Source organism: Chenopodium album, chromosome 15 (genome assembly GCF_948465745.1).
Source record: "Chenopodium album chromosome 15, dcCheAlbu1.1, whole genome shotgun sequence".
Taxonomy (NCBI): Eukaryota; Viridiplantae; Streptophyta; class Magnoliopsida; order Caryophyllales; family Amaranthaceae; genus Chenopodium; species Chenopodium album.
Genome location: NC_137848.1, coordinates 41,730,890 through 41,757,129, shown reverse-complemented (window position 1 = coordinate 41,757,129; position 26,240 = coordinate 41,730,890). Strand labels below are relative to the sequence as shown.

Genomic DNA, 26,240 nt, shown 5'->3' with positions numbered 1-26,240 from the left:
ACATAATTGGAATTGGTTTTATTGATTATTGATATTGGAATATTGAGAATCGGTTTGATTGAATCATGAGTTTGGAATTCTTGGATTGACTATTGAAATTGATTTCAAAAGCATGTTTGCAAATAAATTGAGTTTAATTATCTTGCACTTACCGTACTTAGCATATTTTGCTAACCCGTACTTCTTATTTGTTTTGGTTCGCCCTGTTTACCGTAATGGTAAGTAGTGTTATTTCAGGTGGAGTGAATAAATTGATGCATTGGAGTCCCAGGATTTGGTTTCATCTAAATTAGGAGTTTTTGGTCTTGTATTTAAATTGAGTACTCATGACATTGGTTTCTATTTATAGTTATTATTAATAAAGAAGAGTTTTGAAGTTTCCGCTGCAAAGTATTGGTTTTGTTTAGTGAGTTTGAGTAGCCTTGCGTAATCACACGGCGGTAATATGCCTAAATCTATCTCTATGGTATAATTATACGTATTATACTAGTATTTCCGTAGAGGGAGATTTGGGGGTGTTACAGTTACGTTTACATAGCAATACATAAATTTGATTTAAATAATGATTATAAAAAAAAATTATGTTAAAAGCAAGTCAAACTAATTAAGTCTTGACAGAAGACAGACCTAATGGTATTTTTGTATATCTTTCTTTCTAAAAAAAAAAAACTCATACCAATATATATTTTATTGAGAAAAAGAAGTATCTAGTGTGCCCAACTTTGTAAAATTAAAGTAGAATTAGGATTAAGTAATATTTTATAATTAATATACATGCAACAAGTTGACTTTATTATTACTCATTAAAAGTCAACTTGCTACATGTATTTTGTTCAACATAAAAACAATTCCAAATTCAAAACTTTCTTGTGATTAGGGTGGCTAACACGCGCGATGCGTGCATCATAGTGAGCTAGTCATACTCGGTAGCTTTTTGGCCTTATGTCACAACTTTAGTTATAGCCATCATTAGAAAGGGAAAATACGTAAACAAATGTTTTTAACGTATAAATGTTCACATACTATTTTTAAGAGTTTAAAAAAGGAGGCAATTAATATTAATGGGGCAAATAAGTAAACATATTAAGAGGTATAACTGTCTCAACAATATTGGTAAAAATAAAACAAATATATTTAGAAGTAAGTATGTAAATAAATTATTAAGGGGCATAATTATCTCAACATTAGTAAAAAATTTAACAAATGTAATATAATGATAATATGTAAATAAATAATTTAAGGAGCATAATTGTCTCAATACTATTGTATCTAGCTACTCATACTTTTAAAAGGTAAGGTATTTGTTTATTTTAGCCTTAAAACACTTATTGCCTATACACCAAATGAAACACGTGTTGTAAGTCTTGTAGCAAATAAAAGCTAAAGATGAGGATTCTTATGGCCTGTTCACATTTACTGAAGTGAGCTAAAGTGAACTGAATTGAACTGATTGGAGTTGAAATGAACTGAACTGAACTGATTGGAGCTAAAATGAACTAAACTGAACTAATTGGAGCTGAGCTGAACTGAACTGAACTAAACTGAACTGAGCTGAAATGAATATTTTATGAGAGAGGGAAATTAGGAGCTGAACTGAACTGAACTGATTGGAGCTGAACTAAACTGAACTGAACTGATTAGAGCTGAAATGAACTAAACTGAAATTAAGTAAATGTGAACAGGCCCTTAGAGCAACTCCAATGGCAAGCTAATTGTCAAATTAGCTTGTCATGCCACATAAGCTTTTAAGCTAATTGTCATTTTAGTTTCAATGGCTAATGGCTAGCTAATAGCTTACTATTTAAATGGATCACACCTCCTTAATTTACGTTGATAAATTTCATTTTATTTATTCTAAATTGTTTTATTTTAGCAAGTTTTTGGTCAAACTAATTTGTTTGGCCAAACTAGTTGCATCTTCTAACTCCAATGGTTAAGCTAGTAATTATAGAGATTATTAAATATTGTAAGCAAGTCTCTAGCTACAACCATTGGAATTGCTCTAAGTGCTCCCTGCCTCCGTTCCTAATTTTTTTTCCCTATTACCAATAATCGAGTCAAATGTTGAAACCTTTGACAATAAATTACAATAAATTACTTTTACAACAGGTTACTGTTCAAATAGGACTAAAGAAAGCGAATGACCCTCTAAATTAGGTGGTGGGTGCGAGGAAAGGGTGGTCGATGACGAAGGTTGTGGTGAGGCAGTGGTGGCAGTGGTTTGGAAGGGAAAAGTGGTAATGGTGGATGAGGAAGAGTGATGGTACAATGGTGGCTAGGTTAGAGAGGTTTTACATTTTTTTTAAAAAAAAAATGGATTAATCAAGTGATAACACATGTCTTAGTAACTAGTTACCATAAGTTAGTGATTGGTTGTGACAAAAAATGAAAAAAAATAAAAATAAAAACTAATGATCCCTAAAGTTCAAATTATTTTATAATAATTCAAAAACTCGACGATTCTCACAAGGACAATTCTCACTATTATACGCACAAAATTTCTTTCGCAAAATAATCCATTATTTTCTAGTTTTAAATTATTTAATTTAAAGCGAACGGGTGGAAGGAGAAATTATTTTACCAACATTTTAAGACTTGTTTGGTTTCACAAAGAAAATAAAAGAAGTAAAAAGTAATCACGAGAATTTGAAAATGAAAAGGTTATTTGATTGACAACAAAAAGCATAAATGAGAGAATTGCAAATTCATAGAAATTGTGACTTCTCACAAAACATGGGAAATTAAAAAGTAAAAACCCCAAACCCCCCTCCCCTGGTAAGTCAAAATTGTCATGATTTGCAACTTCCTTTATGTCAACCAAACAACTTTATGCAATTTTAGAAATCTGATGTAGGTATTTAATTTCCATGAAATACAAATTTTTATTAAAAATAAATTATCACAACAACCAAATGGTACCTAAATAATTGTTTAATTTTAATTGCCATCATCTGCAAACACATAATTTAAACTATAGATACCTCTAACTTTTTTTGTTCGAAATATGAAAAGTCGATATCCGTCAATATCGTGAAGACAAATCCAATAATGTAGGCATCCTGTGGGAAAAATTAAAGTAGACGAGTGTAAAATGTACAGTATTCCATGATTCGCTTACAGAAGTACATAATCTAATGGCAATGCTTTATCTAGGTGATAAGGAATCTTGGATTCTTGCAGTATTGTAGAATCTGAGACAGAATTCCATAACCTAAGTAAGTATCATTAGATTCTCTCAACAAAAATTTCCATCGAATAAAAAAGTGACTCCACCTCACTAAAGTAATTATATGGAGTAATAAGAAATTGAATTATTTACACTCATAAAATTATAAAGAATTTATTCAAAGAAAAAATAATAATAAAGTTATGAAAAATGAATAGAAAAGCAGCTTTTATTACATCTGCTCCATAATACTTTAACCTATGGCGTATGATCGTATCCATCATTAATAAGGCCAAGTACAAATCAAATCATCGTTTTTTATCGCTAAATATTTTTAAATTTCGTGATGAAAATTTATGAAAATCACATATTAATAAAATTACACATTATTACGAATCAAACAAGACCCTACTTGATATATTTTTTCTTATAAATTATCGTACATTTAAGGTCAAAGTTTGCTCAAATATGACATTTAGATCAAATCAATCAGATCAGATCAGACCAAATAAAATCAGATCAGATCAAACCAAACCAGACCAAACCAGATAAGTTCATATAAGCAAAAATAAGGTGAACTAAATAAGCTCTAAATCTTCTATAAAACGAATTTTATTTTTATTGAAAGATGGACAATTTGAAGGTAATTTTAACCAATTTAAGGGTAACTTTACAAAGGATTGAGTGTGTCTGATTAGTCTGTTTCATCGTGAGTCATTCGTCCACCCAATACATAAATTTCTAAATAGTTTATATGAAATTTTCAAAAACTTATATGAAATGTCCAAAAATTTACATTGAAATTTCAAAAATCGAGAAGATATGTCCAAAAACTTATATTTGTCTCGTCGCGAGCCCGGACTCATACAATATACTTTACTCCCTTTGTTTTTATAAGTGCCCCCATTTGGGATTTTGACACTATTCATTATATTTACTTTTGACCAATGTTTGTGAATTATACATAAGAAAAAATATAGTCTTGTGGGTAAAGATGGCTTTGGGTCGTGCCGGGTCGTGCCAGACCCATGTGCTTTGGGCTTAGTTAGGCCCGACCTAAAACTTGGCCCACGAGTTTCGTGTCGTATCATGTCAGGCCGAATTTTTCAAAAGGTTGGCCCATGCACGACCTAGACCCATGTGCCAAGCTTTCGTGCCTAAGCAAAATTGCATTGATTATTTAAGCATGCTTTGTTGTGACGTGCCTTATCATGCTTCTCCCAAATAAAGGCGGCCCATGGCCCACACACACAGCACCGGCCATGCTGTGCTTTTTTCATGTTGGGCTGTGCCGGGCTTCGGGTCGGCCTGACCCAATGTCATCTTTAGTTATGGGTATTTGTTGGAATCGTCTCAATGAGTAGATTATTAATATTCAATTGTTATAATTTATAGTTAATGATAATTAAAGATATTATTGGTCAAAGTTTTACATCGGCATGCGTGTCATGTCACTATGGAGCACTTAAACAATGGGAGTATGTAATAAATTATGTTAATGGTAGTGGTGAATACCTTTAACACAATTAAATCAGTATTAAATATGGAGTACCGTATAAAGTAGGCCCCCTAATGTGATTCTCACGGGATGGTAGTCAAAGTTTTTGGGTTATTATGGTAATTTTTTCAAAAAAAAATAAAATAAATAAATAGTAGATGTTCTCAAAAGTAGTCATTTAAATGATAGTTGTTGGCAAAATTTCTTTTTATACTCTGTATGTAATTAGAGATATTATTCGTTGAAATTATATATTAGCAAGCATGAAAAAAAGAAATGTGTCAATTAAAAAAACGAAAGTTGTAAAAAGTATTTGGTATCGATTTTTGAACACCAATAATATTTCAAGTTTGGTTGAATTGCCTGATTTAATTTTTTTTTTTCCAAACTGACTTTCACTATGATATACTTGATTGGGGTTTCCATTTTAATATTACCATAATATTATTATGATTGATTGGGGTTTCCATTCCTTTTTTTTTTTTTTTAAAGAAGTTGCATAGGACACTAATTTCATTGATGAAAGTCAACGGTATCTACAATTGATGATTAACGACAAAGAAAATAGATTTAACAAAGCCAAACAAGAATTAATTGGAGAAGGACTAAGAATCCAAATATATAGATATAAAAATTCTACACATCTCGATTCGTTGTCTCATATAATTTTTTGAGTGGATCTGTCATCGCTTTGTAATTTTTGGAGGAAGAAAATTCTTGTGACAATTTTGTATTCTGAATCGGAGTAACCAATATCAATCGTAGCCCTGCACAACCTGATACTATTCCAAGCGCGGAGAACACCTTGTCTTTCGAAGGAGATAAAAAAAAATCTCGTCTTTCGAAGGAGAAAAAACCCTTTCTTTCGAGGGAGACAAGTTCCTCTCGAACAGAGGAACCATTATTATAAGTTAAAAACAAAAAAAAGGCAAAAAAAACTTAGATTGGGGCTTTCCACCGGCAAGATCCGACGGAAGCCCCTCAAAAATTAACAACGGGGGCTAGGGTTGAAGAGAGAGGGGAGAGGCTAGGGTTTATTCAAACTCAGGGAAAATTTAATTCATATGTGTTGATTAGGGTTTCCATTTTAATATTACCACTAGATTAACCCCCTGCGATGCACGGTTTTAAAATAAGAATTGAATTATAGACTTTTAACACGTACTGAAAGAAAATAATTTCCTCATTTTTCCTAACTAATTTATAATTAAATATGAATATACAATTCCCGAAAGTGCATAATTTCATATTTAATTAAGAAATTTCAATTAAATTATACTATTAACTATTGTTAACAACTCGTAAATAACTAAATAGCATAATATGTGTAGAAAACCCAAAATCTAAAATTTAAAAATTCAAATAGAATATATTTTCAAAGCTATGTTAAATAGGGTAACTTAAAAAGGAAAAAAATTGTGACATCATCCTTGCATTTTGAAGGAAAAAAATTAAATAAAAAAGTGACACGTAGGCAATGATGACATCAACAGTTGTTATTTTAGTACATATATAGATATATTATTATTTTTATTTCTTATTTCCCACGTAGTCCCTTTTTTATTGTGCCATGTCACCTTCCCATATAAGGATAAGGAGATTTGAACCCTCAACCTTTTATAACAAAAATGACTATTTAACCATTAAAGCGAATCATCAACTATGTAATTAATATGTAAATTTTTTTATAAAACCACAAGATTCAATTAAAAAAAATATTTAAAGAATAACTCAATTTTGGTTTGACAGTGATAATTTCAGTTTAGAAAAGCCTTTAAAATAATTTTCGAATGCACGTTTACAACAGTAGTAACTTGGGATAATGCCTGGACTACTCACTGGTTTTGTAAATGAAATTGTGTGAATAATGAATATATATCAAGGGAGGGCATGATCTCTATTACATAAGCAAATATGGGATAAGTGGTGTCTACTTAAATAGACCACAATACCCTTTTCCTTTGGAATAGGAATAAAGTAATTAAAAAATATAAACAATCAGTGGTGAAAAAAAGAAGAAAAGATTAATCAATCAGCAATATTTTACAAAAGTTTAAAAACAATTACTTGATTTATGCTCAGTTTTTGAAAATTATTTTCATACAAGTTATTGGACTTTTTAATATGTTTTGCTTGGATGGGTGGATTCATCGTGATACAGGCTCACCCAAACTTGGTTTTCATAATCTTTCAAAAAAAAAAAAAAAAAAAAACAAAAAACTCGGTTTTCATACAAGTGTAATGCAATGAGATACATGCATATACATCATATGAAGTACTCAATATTTTACGATGTTTTTACTGTGTCATATTTTAAAAAATGACACCATAACATAATGATGTGTCATGTTATGATTGGTCAATTTTTTATTTATTTTAAAGCCTAAATGCTATATATGTATGTATAATTGTAAATACGTGTATTTTTTTTAAAGAATACATAATTATAGTTTTTTTAAAATCTATTTTTATCTTTTTAAAATAATTTTTGAAAATTAAATTATAATTAAATTTAGAAAATAAAAAAATTATCATCATTCTTCATTCACGATCTTAATTAACAACCCCCAAAATCTTGTATAATCTATTCGGAACTCATACCAAAATTCCGTCCAAAGATCGGATTTATTGGGTTTCAAATCTTCTTCCATGATTCGTATACAAATTTCGTTTTAGGGTTCGATTGATAATTTTGATTTATGTAAAAAATTAAGTTGTTTCATAGTTTTGAGGATGAAAATAGTCTTGGGAACGTGTATTGTGATGATCTAAAACACAAATATTTTAATTTTTTTTAACGATCAATGGATAATGAGGGTGTGCTCTACAATTTAGAGTTCAAATTTTTTTTTGCAAACTTCTTTGATCCAGAATCGAGATTTGCGATTTTTTTCAATCTGTTTGTAGTTAGGTAATTACCTTTATTTAATTAGGTAATTATCTGTCTTTAGTTAGGTAATTACCTATCTTTAGTTAGGTCATTACCTAACCTGCAAACAAGTTCGAAAAAAATTAATTACATTTATCGGATCAAACAGGGGTTACGAACAAAATAAAAAATGCGACCACTTCATCTTCTACAAACTTGATACTCATTGTTCTTTGACAAAATTGCACAATTCGAGTCACATAAATGATATTTTCAAACCATTCAAATTGAAATTCGTCTTTTGCAAATACTTATAAATGAGATTGTTGTTCAAATTTTTTTATGAACAAAAACCTAAAATCACAAACTGCAAAAAAAAAAAATAATAATAAAAATAAAAAATAAAAAAAAAGCAAAAACACATTTTGTTTTTGAATTTTTATCCCGATTTTACTCCTGATTTACGAATTTATTAACAACTACATTGATTTTGGGAGTGGGGCTAATCTATGACATGGTTGATGAACATTGATGAACAATTTTTATTTTTTGATTTTTTATTATAATTATAAATTCAAAAATTAATTAATATTATAAAATAGATGTTCATAATTTATAATTATGTATTTCTTAAAAAAATACATGTATTAAAAAGAATACATAAAAAGTTACAATTTTAATACATTATGGACATTAAAAATAAGGAAAAATTAGAAATAATAATCCCAACTTTCATGAATTTTGCTACGATAATACAAACTTTGGATTATTTTGGAATAAACCGAACTTTAGGGGTTCTTCTTTTTCTTCAATCCCTAACCGGTCAACAAAAGTCTATGACATATTATATCAAGTCACTTGACACGTGTCAACCCTTGATGGTTCAAAAAATTAGAAAAAAAAACCCCCAAAAATCACCAAACCACTAGTCAGCCTCTCCTTCCCCCACCGGCCCACCCTAACCACCACCCCACTACCCAGCCTACCGCCCTTTTCTCGCCGGCCAGGCTTGTGAAACAATCCGCCATGTTGCCGTCTTTCTCCCTCCTCGAAACACCCTCCTTTCCCCACAAAACCACCACCCCAAACCCCAAATCCACTAATGAAACCCCTTCCCACTGCCAAAAACCTCAAATCATTCCTCCACCCTAAAACCCTAGGGTTTTCGACGGTGGGAAGGAGTTTTTGGGGGTTTTCGGGAGTGGTGGTTTTGTGGAGAAATGTGGTTGGAAGCGATTTTCGAGGGGAGGAGGTTGGGGGTTTTCGATTAAAGGTAGCCGGAAAACGGGAAAAGGGGGACCGCGCGAGTGGGGAGGGGAGAAACCGGCGCAAGGGGAGGGGAATTAGCGGCGCAGGGGGAGGGGGGAAGGGCAATAACCGCTGCTGTTTGGGGTAAGGCCGGTGGTTTTTGGGGTTTGGTTGGTGGTCGAGATTTTGGGGTTTGGTTGGTGTTTTTTTTTATATTTTTTTATTTTTTTTTAATAACTTGTTTTAGCCAATTCACTTGTGACACGTATCACTTTTTTTAAAAAAAATGATCCATTCAACCGGTCACTGATTTTTGGAAGTTAAGAAAAAAAACAACCCCCAATGTTCGGATTATTCTACAATAATCCAAAGTTGGGATTTTTGGATTATTGTAGTAAAATTCATGAAAGTTGGGATTATTATTTCTAATTTTTCCTAAAAATAATTAAAAAATAAAAATAATGCCAATCAGATTTTACCACATCAGTAAATTGTGGTGTCATTTTTAAAGAATGACATTGTAGAATTTTCAGATATTTTAAGTGTGTATCTTACTATCTTACATCATGTGAATTTTCTTTTATCCATATTTTTTTGGCTAACAATCCAATTATATATATATATATATATATATATATATATATATATATATATATATATATATATATATATATATATATATATATATATATATATATATATATATATATATATAGGAACTATACAACCAATTTATTACTCAAAATAGTTACAAGTTTCAACCCTACTTTATGTAAGGGAGAAAAAGGATTATTTGCTGACAACGAATTATTATTTACAGAATATCATTCATTGAAGATTTGAAAAAGCGTGACACATTCCAACGTTGTTATAGACAGAGGGCCTGTTCACATTTACTTAATTTCAGTTCAGTTCAGTTCCAATCAGTTCAGTTCAGTTCAACTCTTAATTTCTCTCTCACATAAAATATTCATTTCAGCTCAATTCAGTTCAGTTCAGTTCAGTTCAGTTCAGTTCAGGTCAGTTCCAATCAGTTCAGTTCAGTTCAGTTCAGCTCAATTCAGTAAATATGAACAGGCCCAGAATGATAAATTAACAATACATACTGGTTTTGACCTTATATAAATGAAATTGTACAGTAATAGAGATTTGAGATACTATTATAGAGTGTATTACGACTTTAATTTATGTTGTGTTTTATTCACCTAGTTTTCATTATCTAAGGGTATATTCTATTTATCCGATTTTCACTAATCTGAACTAATTAACTAAACTTAACTGAACTTATTTTAGTTGTAATTTGAACTTCGTAACCCTTATCAGAACTTATTTTTCATGAACTAAACTTATCTGAACTTAAAAAAAATATATTCAGTAAAAATAATTCCAGTTGAGCAAAAATAAGTTCAGTTTAGTAAAAATAAGTTCAGTTCAGTAAAAATAATTCCAATTTAGTGAAAATCAGTAACTTTAAAGAAGAAATATAATAGAAAATCAGTAAAAATAATTTTAGGTCAGTAAAATTATTTTCAGATGAGTAAAAATATTAGCAAAAATAATTTCTGTTTAGTAAAAATAATTTCAATTCAGCAAAAATATGGTGAAGTGAATGAAGCCTTATTGAACTTAACTTATCTAAAGTTATCTTAACTTAATTGAACTTATCTGAACTTGTTAGACCTGAATTAAGTGAAATAAGGTGGATAGAAGAAGCCCTAAAATTATCTAAACTTAACTTAACTTAATTATATGAACTTAAATGAACTTATTTTAATTATAATTTGAACTTGGATAACCCTTATTAGTACTTATTTTTTCCTACACGAGCGTGTTCTATTCACCTGATTTTTTTTACTTATTCAAACTTACATGAACTTATTAGACCTTAATAAAACTTATATTTGTTGTAATTTGAACTTGAGTAACCCTTATAAGAACTTAGTTTTCCTGATCTGAACTTATCTAAACTTATTAAAATTGAAATAAGTGAAAATAAGATGAACATAAAATATCCTTAATGATAGAGTATAAAGCATCTTATCCACGCCTCTTTTCAAAGTGAAATATTTCTCGCAGGGTATGCGGAGGGCCCATGCTGCATCTACATTTCAAGCCCAAAGAGCTCTCATGTGAAGGGGCGTGATAGATCCTTGGACCTCAATCATTAGGTTAAGCTTCTGGTAGAATTGGTCTTTTAACACTTAACTTATCTAAAATTACCTGAATTTAGTTGAATTTATCAAATCAGAAATAAGTGAAAATAAGGTGAATAAAATAGACTCTTAGGCCCTGTTCACTTCACCTTAAAATAATATTAAGTAAAAATAATTTCAGTTCAGTAAAAATAAGTTCAGTTAAGTAAAATTACTTTCAGTTCAGTAAAATTACTTTCAGTTCAGTAAAAATAATTTTAGTTCAGTTAAATTCAGTTATCTTAAAGAAGAATTACAATAGAAAATTAGTAAAAATAATTTCAGTTCAGCAAAAATAATTTTAGTTCAGTAAAAATAATTTAACTTCAGCAAATATAATTTTGTTTTCGTAAAAATAATTTTAGCTCAGTAAAAATAATTTTAGTTCAGGAAAGTGCTTACATAGCCCTTAGGGCTATATATATAAGCATTAAAAACACTCTTGAAAATGGTTTAAATTTAGAAAATCATGACAAAAATACACTAATTACACTGATCTACGCGTGTTTTGGTCATGAATTCCTAATTTTATACAATTTTCAAAAGGATTTTTAATGCTTATATATACCCAAAAAGATATTATAGTACTGCCTCCGTCCCCGAAAGAATAACCCATTTGACCTAATTTTAGTCCCAAAAAGAATGACCCATTTGCATTAAAACACCCACCAATTTGCAACAATATTTGTGCAAAATTAACTTCCCCATATAAAAATTTGATTTTCCATGTAATTTTATTACTTTCTCTCTCTATATTTTTATAAATCCCATGTAAATTTATATTTTCAATATACTTTTACTTCTTTTTATTTAACTTTCTTAATGCCCGCGTAATCAACCCAAATGGGTCGTTCTTTCGGGGACGGAGGGAGTAGGTAAAAACTAGTAAGGGGTATAATTTTATTTTAAAAAAAATAGATTTCACAAGAAATATAGTACTCCCTCCGTTTTTTTTAAATGCATTATTTATATTTTATGGGCGTTTTTTTTTAATTGCATCACTTCCTTATTTAGTAACTTTATACTATATTTCATCACTATTCTCTCTTAATTTGAACTCCACTTAAATTATTTTATCATTTCTCTCTCTTTCATGCTCCCCACTTATTATATAATAAAAAAATATACTCTTCCTCACCACTTTCTCTTACATGGTCCCATCTTACTTTTACAATAATAAATTATTAATCCACTCACAATATAATATTACACTCGTAAAACTCCGCGCATGACCAAGTGATGCAAATAAAAGAAATGGAGGGAGTACCAAAAAAAAAAAAACAGAAGAATGATATACTAAGCCCTTAGGGCTACATATAAGAAATTAAAATGGAAAAAACAAATGAAAATATAACATTGCGTAATTTTGCCATGCATTTTAAAACTAATACGAGTACCAAATAAGAAGGTTATTAAATGCTTATTTATAACACTAACGACTACATATAGAGACTTCTTTTTCTTTCTTTTTTTTTTTTTTTTTTTTTTTTTTTTTTAGTGATGTCAATAATCTCAATATGTAACGTTTCTCAAAAAAAAAAAAAAAAAAAACATGCAGAAAAAAAACCGTGAATCACACACGGTGCAATGAGTTATCGATAACGTTTAACAAAAACATTACTCATAATAATGATGCTTTAATGCATTGATTAGTTGAACGTGTAGCACGTCATACGGAATAAGACAAGGGGTTTACCAATTCGATTCTTGGATAACATGCTCAAATAAATTCAATATCTATCGGTTTCTCATTGACAATTTTTATGTTGAAAAAATTAGACATCGTTTTTTTTTATTTTTTATTTTTTTTATATATTAAAGACCAAAGGTACAGTTGACGTGTAAGCTTGACGTGTCTAAATACATTTCAAAAACTAACACATTTTACAAATTTCATTTTCAACTTTATTGTTGTATATTTATTTAATTTATAATAATAAAGTATTGATTCTTCCCTCAATTTCTTCTCCCCTATAAATAAATTCCTGAAATTCGTGCTCTGCTCTCTACCTTTCACCTTGCTCTCTGCTCTTACGTTTCACCTTCCCCAATTCTACCCAAATTCTTCATTTTTTCAATTTTCAATTTTCTCTCTCCTCTAGTTCAATTTGTTCTTCCCCACTTGCCACCTTCTCTGGTTAGTAATTTCCGCAAAATCCGATTTTTTTTTTTTTTAACTTTTTGTGAATCTTTATGATTTGGGTTTGCATTACATTTTGCTGATTAATCGCGGGTTTAATTGTTTTCAATTTACATTTTATGATATTTTAGATATTTTGATCTGGGTATTTTTTTCTTAGGTTTTTGGTTTAATTAATTAGTATTATGATTTTTTTTGATCGAATTCACATGGGTTTTGTGCAAGATCGAGGCTTTCAAAATTGTTAGTGCTTTTTGTCTGTTTCATTGTTTGTTTATACTGTAAAATTGATGATTTTTAAATTGTAAATTCCAAATTCCAATTTTACCATTTCCAAGATTATATATTAGAATTGTTTTATGCTGACAATCCTATCCATTTTACTCAGATTCAACTGTGAAAAGTCTTTGTTTATGTGGGTTGCTTTAGGTCCATTAAATCCAGATTAATTTTGGAATTATATTTCAAATTACAGATTGTGTTTGTCACTTCAAATTTACTCAATTTCTATAGGTAAAAATGAATAGGCTGGCAAGGTGCTGGCATTGCTTTAATTTCTGCAATTTGAGCAAATAATCCAATTAAGTCAACTAATTGTTGTTTAGTTGTTTGTTAAAAGTCTTGATCGCGACATTTATGAGTTGTGTTTATTTGTTAGCTTTGAAATGATTCGAACCCGAGATCTAACACATTGATTGTATAGTAGTTGAGTATGTCTTACAACTTTAGTTAAATTGAGGTTTTATTTATTGTGTGAAATGGTGAAGAAGGTTGCTAGTTGACCATTTGATCACTATATCATACATATTACATGACCAATAAGTTGAGGCTTGAGTGGTAATATGAGTGATCCCTTTATGCCTTTTAGAATTTGTAATCTAATGTTTGCACACACATTGCGTTGCTTTGATTGAAGCCGAAGAAAATGCTAATTGTCGCTTTCTTAGGTAGATGCTCCCAAAAATAATCCATTAGTTTAATTGCTTCCATCGTGTATGCTGTGATATGAAATTTTTCTTAAGGATTGGGTTACAAGTGTTGGCTAAAACCTTGGATAGGGTAATTAAGACTTATAATTACGATGAATGAGCAGTGTTGCTCAATCTTCGAGCTTTATGCATATTTATCGCCCTCTATCTTGTCTCAAACAGTGAATTGCAAATATGGCAATCCAACGTATGAAGTTAGTAAAATAGCTAGTGATGCATATGCCAGTGCAGAGTTTTCATGTAGTAGAAAGTTCATTGCAGCGATGATTACCGGGTCATTTGACCATGCTTGCATATGGCCACGTTTATCTTGAGCTGTTTTAATATATTTGCTTAATTTGTTTGATCTTGACTTCTATCTTTCTGGTATTTATTTATTATTATTATTGTTAGGTTGAGCAGTTGCTCTTCTTCCTGTCCTTCTCAGTAGATGAGCTTTGATTTATTTAATTCCTTTAATTTTATTTTTATTTGATTTTAATTTTGGATTTTGAAGAGTTTATAATACCATTTATCTCAAATTTCAGCTTACTCTGAAGCAGTAAAATCATGAACGCACTCGCAGCAACTAATAGAAATTTTAAGCTTGCATCCCGACTTTTGGGGTTGGATGCTAAACTTGAAAAGAGTCTTCTCATCCCATTTAGGGAAATCAAGGTGGATGATGCTTTTCTTTAATCACTTACTATCAACTATGTTTCTAGAAGTTATATACCAACCCAATTTTGTTACTAGTTGCTCATTTCATTGCTGAAAGAGCAAGAGTCTGGAATTCATTAATAGTCTCTAGAATTCTCATAAATTTGTCTATGAAAAAGTAATCAGACAATTTAAATGTAGTAGTATAGTGCAGATTATTGTTATCAAACATGTGTACTAGACTAATAGTACTAGGTACATCGTCAGTATCTGGAAATTGAGATAACTCTCTAAGTGAGTACTTGTCATCTTTTAGTTTGTATCTTGTTCTGGGGTCTTTAGATTTTTTTTTTTTTTGTTTTCCAAATTAGCTTCTCTAACTCAAACTGTCAAACCTTTGCATTGGGCTAAGTATGCGTATATATGATTCTATGTTTATATATGACAGTGTTATGTGAGCTATAGCTTCAAATTACCTGTCAATATGTTTTGCAAGAAACAGATTACTTTTGGTTGGTTTATCTAATATACTATTATTGGCAGTACTCGTGTTCATGCAAGCACCTTTTATTTTATTTATTTATTTATTTATTTACTTTTTATTTTTTATTTTTTTTTGTTTTTGCGGGTAAAATTTCATATGGGCCATCATATGCAATAATATGTCACCTACAGCTCGTATTTTGCTAAAATAATGATTCAGAATTTTAACAAAAAATTGCAGGTTGAGTGTACTATACCCAAAGATGATGGCACTTTGGCTTCTTTTATTGGATTCAGAGTTCAGCATGACAATTCTAGAGGCCCCATGAAGGGTGGAATCAGATACCACCCAGAGGTTGGTTCCCATGTCTTTTCTGTTATTTCTTGCCTCATTTATTGAGGAAAAGAAAAAACTTATTTTGTATTTGTCTAACAAAGTCATTATTGTATCTGTATAACTGTACTACATTGGATTTCCCCTTTTTGTCTATAAATTGTACTATCACCTGATAACTCAATTATAATTTGTCATTGCGTTCTACAAAATAAAGACATTATAAATTGCGTAATCTATAATATTTGATAACTGTGATGAATAATTTTGTTAATCAATATTGTAGGTTGATCCAGATGAGGTTAATGCTTTGGCACAATTAATGACATGGAAGACAGCAGTAGCAAATATTCCTTATGGTGGTGCCAAGGGTGGCATAGGATGTAACCCATCAGACTTGAGTGCTTCTGAACTTGAACGCTTGACACGAGTTTTCACCCAGAGGATTCATGATCTCATTGGAATTCACACCGATGTACCCGCTCCTGATATGGGGACTAATTCACAGGTGAAATCAGTTATTTGTTTGTGAAAAGGTCTCTGTAATGGTATTGACATATATGTATAGAATTTAATTGTTAATCTTACTGTCATTGAACAGACAATGGCTTGGATATTGGATGAGTACTCTAAGTTCCATGGTCATTCACCTGCAGTTGTTACTGGAAAGCCTATTGTAAGTGTGTTGATAATTGTGATTATGTTTATTTGTAGTAACCTTATAATTTGATGGTATTGTGTGCTCCAGGCCTTCAGTTTAGATGCATAGTGATGCGATTGACAATACATTAAGCATGCCTATTGACTATTATGCTTTAAATTGTTAGCAATAGAATGAATTAATTCATGTTTTTGATTACTAAATTTTCATTTTCTAAAAAATAAAATAATTTGATCTTGATGTGATATTAGGACCTTGGTGGATCTCTTGGTAGAGATGCGGCTACAGGAAGAGGGGTTTTGTTTGCTACAGAAGCCCTTTTAAATGAGTATGGAAAGACTGTATCTGGTCAGAGATTTGTGATACAGGTATGCATTAATGTGAAAAGAGAACTTTAATTATATTCCATTATGATGTTTGTCCGTCACAATTGATCCTAACTACACTAATCTCAGGGGTTTGGGAATGTGGGTTCATGGGCTGCACGGCTCATCAGTGAATTAGGAGGGAAGGTTGTTGCTGTAAGTGATATTACTGGAGCAATTAAAAACAAGAACGGACTAGACATTGACAGCTTACTCAAACATGTCCAAGAGAATCGTGGAGTCAAAGGTTTCCATGATGCAGATGCAATAGACACCAATTCAATATTGGTTGAAGATTGTGACGTGCTAATCCCTGCAGCCCTTGGTGGAGTTATTAACAGGTTCATCTTCAAGTGCCTTTAACTTTTCACCTTGTATGTAAATAAATTGATATTTGATGTTGAGGGAAGAAATGAATCACTCCATATTATCTAAACACTAGGTGTGAAGGATAAATGACAATCAAATCTCCATTTCTAATTAATTCTTTCGAAGTATTTTATATTGGTGTCAATTCTTTAATATGAATTTACAATGGCTGAAATTCTTCATTGGTTATCAGATTCTAATGTTGAAATGGTTCATGATAGTGGCAAAGAGGATTTCATGGCCTGAATTTTAGTTAACTAAAAATTGCCTTCAAATTTTAAGTATAGGAGGATTCCCCCCCCCCCCCACCCCCCCCCCCCACCCCCCCCCCCCCCCCCCCCCCCCTCTTTCCCCAGGACTTTCAGTTCAGTTCATGAACTACGTAGTATTTTTTATGCAGACCAACTAATACTTAAGTCTTGTGAGTTGATTGCGCTGTATTTTCTTGCTTTTGAAGAAATATTCATGACCTGAATTTCAATTCATATATTTTTCCAACTTGGATTGCCGGATTAAAAATTTGTTTGTTATGATTGAAGGGATAATGCAAATGAAATCAAGGCCAAATTTATTGTGGAGGCTGCAAACCATCCTACTGATCCAGAAGCAGATGAGGTTTGTTTAAACTGTATTAATATTTTGTACTATGATGTTGTAGTTGAGTTGTTATAACGAGTTATTATTTATTTATTTATTTATTTTCAGATACTTAAAAAGAAAGGTGTTGTCATCCTTCCCGACATATATGCGAACTCTGGTGGTGTTACTGTTAGTTACTTTGAGTGGGTTCAGGTATGAAATCCTCCACTATAAAGTGATTCTGGTAGAGTTTAGTTGCTTAAAACTTGGTTGGTTATTTCTTTGTTCTATGTTTTATTATAACTATTACTCCGTATTATTTTCTTTCAAATCTTGAAATCTTTTCATGTTCTACATTTTTTCTACAAGGTTCTATTCTTAACTTGAAAATTGAATAATTGAATGTGTTAAGAGTGTATTGAAATTAAGGTCTAATCCATAATATTTAAAAATGCTGGACACATTTGTGCTCTACTGTATAAAGGGCTAAAGGCATTACTTCCTCTAATGCAATCATCACATACTACATTCATTTCAAATTATTTGCAACGATAATACATTTTTAACTCATTCTTTAGGTCAAATCGTTACAAATAATTTGAAGCGGAGGTAGTATTAAGAGTACAAATTTGAGATTGTCCATTTTTGTAAATAGTTAGTTTATTTGAAAGGAAATACACAATGAATACATTCATTATGTAAATATAAGAGTATGTTTATTAATTGCAGAACATTCAAGGTTTTATGTGGGAAGAAGAGAGAGTGAACAATGAACTGAAGACATATATGACTAAAGGATTGAAGAATGTAAAGGAAATGTGTAATACACATAATTGTGATCTTCGTATGGGAGCCTTCACCCTTGGACTAAATCGTGTTGCACGAGCAACTGTTCTTAGAGGCTGGGAAGCTTAATTATCATGAACTTGTCATTTTGTTTAATAAAACCTCTCTTTGCTTCTAGGTCATTTGATCTTTGCATTTCGATATTATGTAATCTCTTTATAGTTTATACTCGACTTTATAAAAAACGCGGGTTATTATCTTTACCCGGTTAAATTAATGTAATTTTTACCTGTTTAGATTTTTCATGTGATGTTATTGTTTCGATTTTCAACCAGATTGTAACTCTAATTATTTATCATTAAATGTGAGCATGAGAATTATTATTTATCTTTCTGTTGTCGGTCTATTATTTTAATTTTAACGTTATATATATCTGTATGTATAGATAAGTATATCAAATGAGATCTTATTTAAAGATTTGTATAATTGTGTAATAGATTTCGTGCACTACACTGCTATAAATTTGTAGTAGAAACAATATTAGTAAATAGGATTGAGACATTTTACAAATTACATGGTTTATAAATTAATAAATCACATGAAAGTAATTAGGTACGTAGTAACAATATCATTTTGTAATGATTTGATACATACAAATCTTTCTGAAATTAGATTAAACTAAACAACAATCCAAATACAACTCGTTGCCAAAATTTAGCAAAAGACCCACGAGACTACTCTGTGTGCACCAATACAACCGAAGTTTAAGCATAAACTTAAGACTTCCTAATTTGGAAGCAATAGATCAACATTAACAGGAAGTCTAGATAGCAACAAACTAACACTAATAGCTAGTATAGTTAGGCAAAAAATCGGGTTTATAGCAATACAATAGCAGATAGCAACACTAATAAGCATTGTCGTTAATTTCCGCTTCATATACATCTCTTGCACTTTAGGGAGGAGCATCGAAAAACTTTTCCATTCCATCAATACCATCTTTGTCCACAGTAAGTTTGACAAGGTAGTGCGCCACTCCATTCGCTTTCTCGGGATGTAACTAAACTTGAAGCTGCATCCCTTATCAAGCAACCCCTGCATGTCTCTAAGTATAGTAATCAATTCATTAATGGTTTACTTTCCAACATCTTCAATGGTGCTTTTGAGGGAAAGAGCGTGAGTCTTTATAATTGTGCTTTTGAATTTCGCATCAATTGTCATTTGTATCCCTCCTCTAATAGCTAGTAGTTCTGCCAGCTGGGTTTCTACCCCTAGTTTTTGAGGTCTTGCCCATTATTTAAACTCCATCCTAATCCTTGATGACACCTTGAGCTCCTGCAATACCATCTCCCTTCCAAGCGCCATTTGTGTTAATTTTTAGGTCTTCCCTTGGTCTTTTCCAGCTAGTAGTAGCATGCCTCTTTGCTAGTGTCATGCCTTTGTCTTGAAATGTATTAACATTTGCCGCCAAGTTCACCATGTATCTATTAAACATAGAAATAGGGTGTGGCATAGCTAGCTTAAAAACTATTTGGTTCCTAGCTTTCCACATATGCCACATTGCCACGGAAAAAATAGTTCTCTAGCTAGTGCTGAGTGACAAATCATATTAATCCACCCCTCCCAACCAATGTCAAAAGAAAGTGTGATAATTAAAATTAATGTCCATTTTAATTAAATTAATTATTATTATCTTTGGTAATCAATAATACTCTCTTCGTATTACTTGCTCCACTTTTCTTTTGCGGCTGTATTTAATTACATATGTTTCGGGGTTTTTTTTTGTGAATTCCTCGAAATACTGGTCGTGCTCTTAGCCGGACAAACACAGACACCTGCAAAACAACGAATATTCCGTTTACCGGAATATTCGCCTCCAATGATCAAGTTAGTGACTGGAAAACGGAAAAGCTAGAGAGAGAAAGTAGAGGGAAGTTGGAATTCTTAATGCTCTTTTTTAATGTTATGTCACAATCGCCCCTCCCATCATAAATGATTGGGGTATTTATAGGGGTGGGAATTGTGCCCCTTTAGGGTTAATGCCCTAGAATACCGTGCTCTAATTGGCGGCGCAATCAAGTGTTGATACGTGTCCTAATGGGGGCGCCGTTTTACGGATTTTTCGGGATTTGGGCCTTCTGATGTAAGGAGGCCCTTTACTCTCTTTTTCAGGTGCTCTTTTTAAGGTTTTTACACGTGTCATCTTCCTATAGGGACACGTGTCGCTATTCGATTGGGCTACGTGTTGGGTAATTTTTACCCTAAACAACGTACTCCAATTTTTTTTTAACTTTTCACAATATTTTACTAATTTTTTTTCTCATAGTAGACCCCTCAACTAGCATACTTTAATATTTATAGATTCTCTCTCCTCCCAATTATCATACTTAATGCTTCCCATAACCCTACTTTCTTCATATTTTATTACTTTTTAGTATTATTTATCCTAAAACTCTGTGCATGGAGATTTGGAACAACTAAATTACGAAGGGAGTACAAAATTACCAAAGATAATACTTCCTCCGTTTTTTAATACTTGCAACAGTTTGACTGTTCACTATTCATATGTTTCACTCTGACTAGTTTGATGATTTATAGCTAAGCAAAATTATAATCAAGCGAGATCTTGTTAGATTCGACTCGATTGATACTACTCCCTCCGATACATATTACTCGCAACAAAAGGGTATTATTGTGAGACATAAAATATTCCTTTGTTGCGGGTAATATGTAATGGAGGGATTATTTTAATATCATATGTATAATTTTTTACATATTGGTAATTAAAGATATTAACGATTGAAATAATATATTGGCAAAGAGAAGTGTTGTAAGTATAAAAAAAAAAAAAGGTAAGTATTTATCCAATTTACAAAAGAAGAAATTGATGGTTACTATAGAGAATTTTCCAAAATAAAAAAGTAAATAAAATTATTGGATTATAATAAATTTACCAATTAAAACTGATTATCATATGAACAAACTCCACCAAACCCTATATGGTTTGATAAAGTGACAAACTATATTAGAGCATCTCTAATGGTAAGCTATAATTGAAAGGAATGGTGTCCTTCGAACAAGTGTATTATTCTGATAGCGGGTTCAGAATTATTAGAAAGCTAATATATTCAGTAAGGTCAAGTGATCGGAATGCCTGGGTGGAGGCCGCTTCCGATCAGTAATATTAATATAATTAATATTACAGCTTAATCTTGACTGAACCCTTCGGGTCACACCCAAGCAAATATATGCGAACCAACTCGACGAATTAATTCGGAAGAAATTAATTCGTCGCATGAGTGTTAAATATTTAGACGTCGGTAATTCGAGCTTAGAGCGTCGAAACCGATCGTCGGAAGTCGAGTCTAAAATGATAAAAGACGAGACGCGCAAAATAATAATAAATCGACCATATTCCCGAAAATACCCCTAGCATCGGTGTGCCCCGAGCATCCGAATGCTAGGGGCAAGACGAGCTAGCACACCGTGCTAGCAGCCCCGGCCAGCCGCGGCTAGGCACAGCAGCAGCCGCAGCCGCACCAAACCGCAGCAGCAGCCACGCACAGCAGCAGCTGGTGCGGGCTGGGCTCGGGCCAGGTGCGGGCCGGGCTCGGGCTTGGCTCGAGCCATAGGGCCATGAATAAAGGGGAAGCTTGGAATATGGGAGTAAGTGGGAAAGGACATGTGGCACAAGGAGAGTATTGAGTGGGGAGCAAGTATGGTCCCCTACTCTCCATGTGGTCCTCACCAACCCATCTCACATGGTAATGCCACTTGTAGATTTATTATTAGTTTGCAATTTTAATTTAATTTAGCTTTAAATTAATTTGTGGAATTTCATGATCCCACATTGATGGGATAGAAATTCCCACTCATACTTTCCTCTATAAATACCAAGCTTTGGGTTTTGGAGAAAAGTGCTTGAGTGGGAGTTAAAAAGAGCATTCCATAATTTTTGGGAAAACTCTTAAACTCACATAACACTCGGGTTTGGGTCGGACCTTGCTAACCCCAAGGTAGTAGACCTTAAAGTTGTGTTCGCCCATTTGTGGGTGGATACCGTCGGAGGCGCAACGCTTGACGTGCTAGTAGCTTTCAAGTAAGAGCCCCGGGTTTTTGGGCGAAGCTCGCTTCGAGGGTAAGATTCGTTATCTTTTCTTTGTGAATATTTATTTATGCTTTGTGATTTTAATTATTGCGAGTGGTTCCTTGGGAGGGTTTGTTTCCGCGGTGAGTCGGACTCACCAAACCACAACAGCGGTATCGGAGCCCCGCTCGTTTATTTTTATAATCATGATATTCAAGGTTTATTTTTTGGCTTATTTTTTCTGGTTTATGTTGCTAATTAGATTAGTAGCTCGGTTTTATTTATTTAATCCCGTTTTTAATGTCGAATTTGGCCCAGAACCCAGATTTTCGCTCAAGACTAGTGAATTTTGGGTGGAAAACGTGTTCTGGAAATGGTTTTACCCCGTTGGGACTGTGATTTTAGCCAAATTCTGACCAGAAATGCCTTTTTCGAGGGGTTTTCATTTTTGACGAAAAATTTTAAGTCTTTTCTAACCTTGAAATTAATGGCATAAATTGTTGATTATATGGTTGATTATTTGCATATTTTTCTGCACTTTTATGTCTCCTTAAAGCACACTTACTTGGTAGTATTTGATGCTTAAAGGTTGATTTATTTTCACATAATTGCAAACTAATTGCCTTTTAGTGTGAAAATTTTATTTTTGAGGCTTCCTAAGTGTTAAAGATTCAATCTTTATTTGTGATAAGTGATTGAAACTTTGAAAACCACTAAATTCCATGTTATTTTGAGTTGAACTTTGTTGTTTTAATCATTTTGAGTTGATTAGAAACATAAAGTTTCGATTTTTGTGATAGAAATTTGGTTATCTTCATGTTGGAAGATATAATTTTCAAGGATTCACAAATTTTAGATGTTGGAATTTTCATTTGAACATTAAAGTTCATATTTTTCCAACTTCCCTTTACTTTGTCAAATTCTCAAGTTTAATTTAAATTGATTAAATTGAAAGTGAGAAATTGCCTCAATTTATTTTGCACCAAGCTAAACCAATTTAATTAAAGATGGTTCTTGGAATTATTTTGGTTATTGCACTTTGAAAATTTTATTAAGTTAGACTTGTTTAAAATTTTATTTTGCTCACCAAATTAGTTCTAAAATTAATTTAGAATTAATTATTTTTGTCTCGCGGAAAAAGGGATCAAATCCCAAGGTAGTGGCACGCAAAACGAGGCAATGCAACACCATGGCGAGCCGGGCTGCACAGCAGCCCGCATGTGGCTGCCACGGTGGTTGCGCCGCCTCGATGGTGGGCCACACGCGCGGCAGCAGCCACGCACAGTAGCAGCTCACGCACGGCAGCAGCAGCCACGCGTGGCTGTGCTGTGGCAGCGGCTCGCGGCCGTGTGCCGTGGGTCGTGTGTTCGTGGTCTTGGCATGTGCGTATGCTTGGTGCGGTGAGGTGACTAGTCGTACTAGGCTTGAAGTTAATCATTTTGCCGTTTATTTATTTTAATTAATTTTGTTCCTTTTAATTAAAATTTTGGGAGGCTAGGCCTCGGGTTTATTTAGCAGCATTGGCAAAATTTCATTTTGACAAGTTTGGGTGCTACCGACTTAATTAATTGGATTAATTAAGGAAATGCGGAATTTAGTGGGAGCTTCAATTATTAATGACGTAATTTATATAATCGGTTAAACAACTATGACTAGTTTTAATTAGGCGTGTTAATCGGATTAACCACCTAGATTAGTTACTAGTGCGCGCGTTGTTTGAATGCATTTTACTTGTTGTTAATTTTGTAAATTGCATGGGCCATTCACAAATAGTGAATGGATGAATGAAATATATATATTCTCTCTCTCTCTCACACAGGTTTTATGAAATGGCAACTAGTGGGACCCGACTAGGATAGAAAATACGGACTACGTGCCGTTATGTATTTTTGTAAATCTAAATACGGTCTACGCACCGTTAAGTATTTTTGTACTTTAATATTTAGATTATTCCTAGTTGTAGACACTAGTTTTTGCATAGTTTGGTTAAGTCTTGAAGACGACGTATCTTGGAAGACAAAGCCTTGAAATGCAAATGAAGACCTTTTGAAGATATGAAGATTTCAAGGGGTCATGCTAGTTGCCAATATGCATCTATTATTTCGCTTTATATTTTATGGTTATATATATGTGTGTGAAATATTCGTTAGATGCATGTTTAGGTTTTCTTGATGTTGCGATGATTAGTTAAGTTCACTTAAATCAACCAACATAGAAATCCTAGGTCCCTAATAATATTGAGTAAAACTTGCCTTTCCAAAACAACACTTACTATCCAGACGATGGTGATGGTAGGCTACGCCAAAGCGAGGTGCCATCACTCCTCTAAGGGGCATAAGGCACACCGGGTGTGCACGTTGGTTTTGGTTTAACTCATCGGTATGAGTGAGGAGTCCTCACATACCGTGGCAAAAGAGACACATCGTCAAAGATGCATTAGATGCAACGATTGTCTAACCAAGAGTGGCTTAGAGCCATTAGCAAGGCAATGCTTACCTAGAAGATTGAGTGTTTAAGACAAGCCAAAGCATGCTTAACCACTCTTTGTTTCTTCGGATCTTGGAATCGCCTTATTTTCGCCAAATAGGGACAATTTTTATGCGTAAATAAGACGTTTAATAAGATTGAAGTTTGCATGAATGCTATTAAATTTCAAACTTATTATGTTCTTGATAAATGGTTATACTTTGCACTTATATTCATAGTACTCTAAATCAAATAATATTGTTTTCATGATTGGTAAAGGAAATCCTTGAGAATAGTTCTCAAAGACAGGAAAAGCATTTCTAAAATACAATTCTCATAAATGACTTTTATAACTAAGTCCGAAAGGACGGTTGGACATCATGTAATCAAAATACTAGGTAGTTTTGATAAAACATGAGGTATTGAGTTGAAAACTCAAGATTGTTAATGTTTGACAACCAACGTATCTTTTCGCATCATACATATTTGAGTAGGACTCATTGATGTAGTAATTCGAGTAAGAATTAATGGAAAAGATGGAACTTTGTTTTACGGCGCACTAGGTGCTTGATTATGCCTAACAAAGTATAAGAGTCAAGGTACTTAAAGAAATAATTTTTAAAGTAAGATTATGAGATATTGTATGATAAGAAATATAGGAAAGAAGGAACGAAGAAAAGGAATTAGATTTCATTTCAACTCATGAGTTCATGTTATTGTAGTTTACTTAGCAATTCGTTATCTTCACAAGTATCGGATACTGCTTGAGTGTTCCACTATGATAATGACCTCAAACTATTGAAGTTAAGCTAAGTTATCGACTTACAAGCTTAGAATGAAGCAAGAAGAGCTACATCAGTTGTAAGGTTGTATGTTTTGTTTAAAGACCTTTTAAGCCAAAGGCTGGAACAAGTAATGGTTATTATGTTCCATAATCAGCAATTGATCCGTTTACACACGGAAAGACTCACATTCAAAATAATGAGCAATAGTTGCGAGATTTATTTGAATGGATGGCTATCCAAGCGTTGAGTCAAGAATGCTTGATTATAAACAAACATTTCCCTAACATGATAAACTCACTAAGCTCAAGTTATGGGCTTGATTTGCGTTCCAAACATCTTTAGAAATGTCACATCAACAAGAACGTACTCAAGGCTCTATTAGATAGGCTCTTGATAGTTTCTCGAATTGGAATCGTTCTAAGACAAGAAAGTCTTACTTGTTGAAACTGACAAAGCAGAGAGCTATTGTTCTCGGTATAGACAATTGACTCCGAAGGCTAAAGAGGATTCAATTACTTCAACGTTTCACAAAAAAATTGAAAGGATATGGCTATATTCATCAAATGTGAACAAACTTGACTTGA

General features: G+C 32.4%; 1 protein-coding gene across 1 annotated transcript; it reads left to right on the top strand.

Moving 5' to 3' along the window:
- Positions 1 to 12,950: 12,950 nt before the first annotated feature.
- On the top strand, positions 12,951 to 18,705 carry LOC145583164 (glutamate dehydrogenase B). Its single transcript, XM_081640334.1, has 10 exons — positions 12,951 to 13,110; positions 14,630 to 14,759; positions 15,466 to 15,579; positions 15,845 to 16,066; positions 16,160 to 16,234; positions 16,471 to 16,587; positions 16,675 to 16,925; positions 17,493 to 17,568; positions 17,659 to 17,745; positions 18,262 to 18,705. Exons 2-10 carry the CDS (start codon positions 14,652 to 14,654, stop codon positions 18,445 to 18,447), a joined length of 1,236 nt encoding a protein of 411 aa, XP_081496460.1. The 5' UTR covers positions 12,951 to 13,110; positions 14,630 to 14,651; the 3' UTR covers positions 18,448 to 18,705.
- Positions 18,706 to 26,240: the final 7,535 nt, after the last annotated feature.

What these genes read in the sequence shown, in the direction of transcription:
- LOC145583164 (XM_081640334.1), top strand. Translation starts at nt 14,652, where the DNA reads ATGAACGCACTCGCAGCAACTAATAGAAATTTTAAGCTTGCATCCCGA. An exon ending in ATATGGGGACTAATTCACAG is followed by an intron (nt 16,067 to 16,159) that starts GTGAAATCAGTT and finishes GTCATTGAACAG; the next exon opens with ACAATGGCTTGGATATTGGA. An exon ending in TTGTTACTGGAAAGCCTATT is followed by an intron (nt 16,235 to 16,470) that starts GTAAGTGTGTTG and finishes ATGTGATATTAG; the next exon opens with GACCTTGGTGGATCTCTTGG.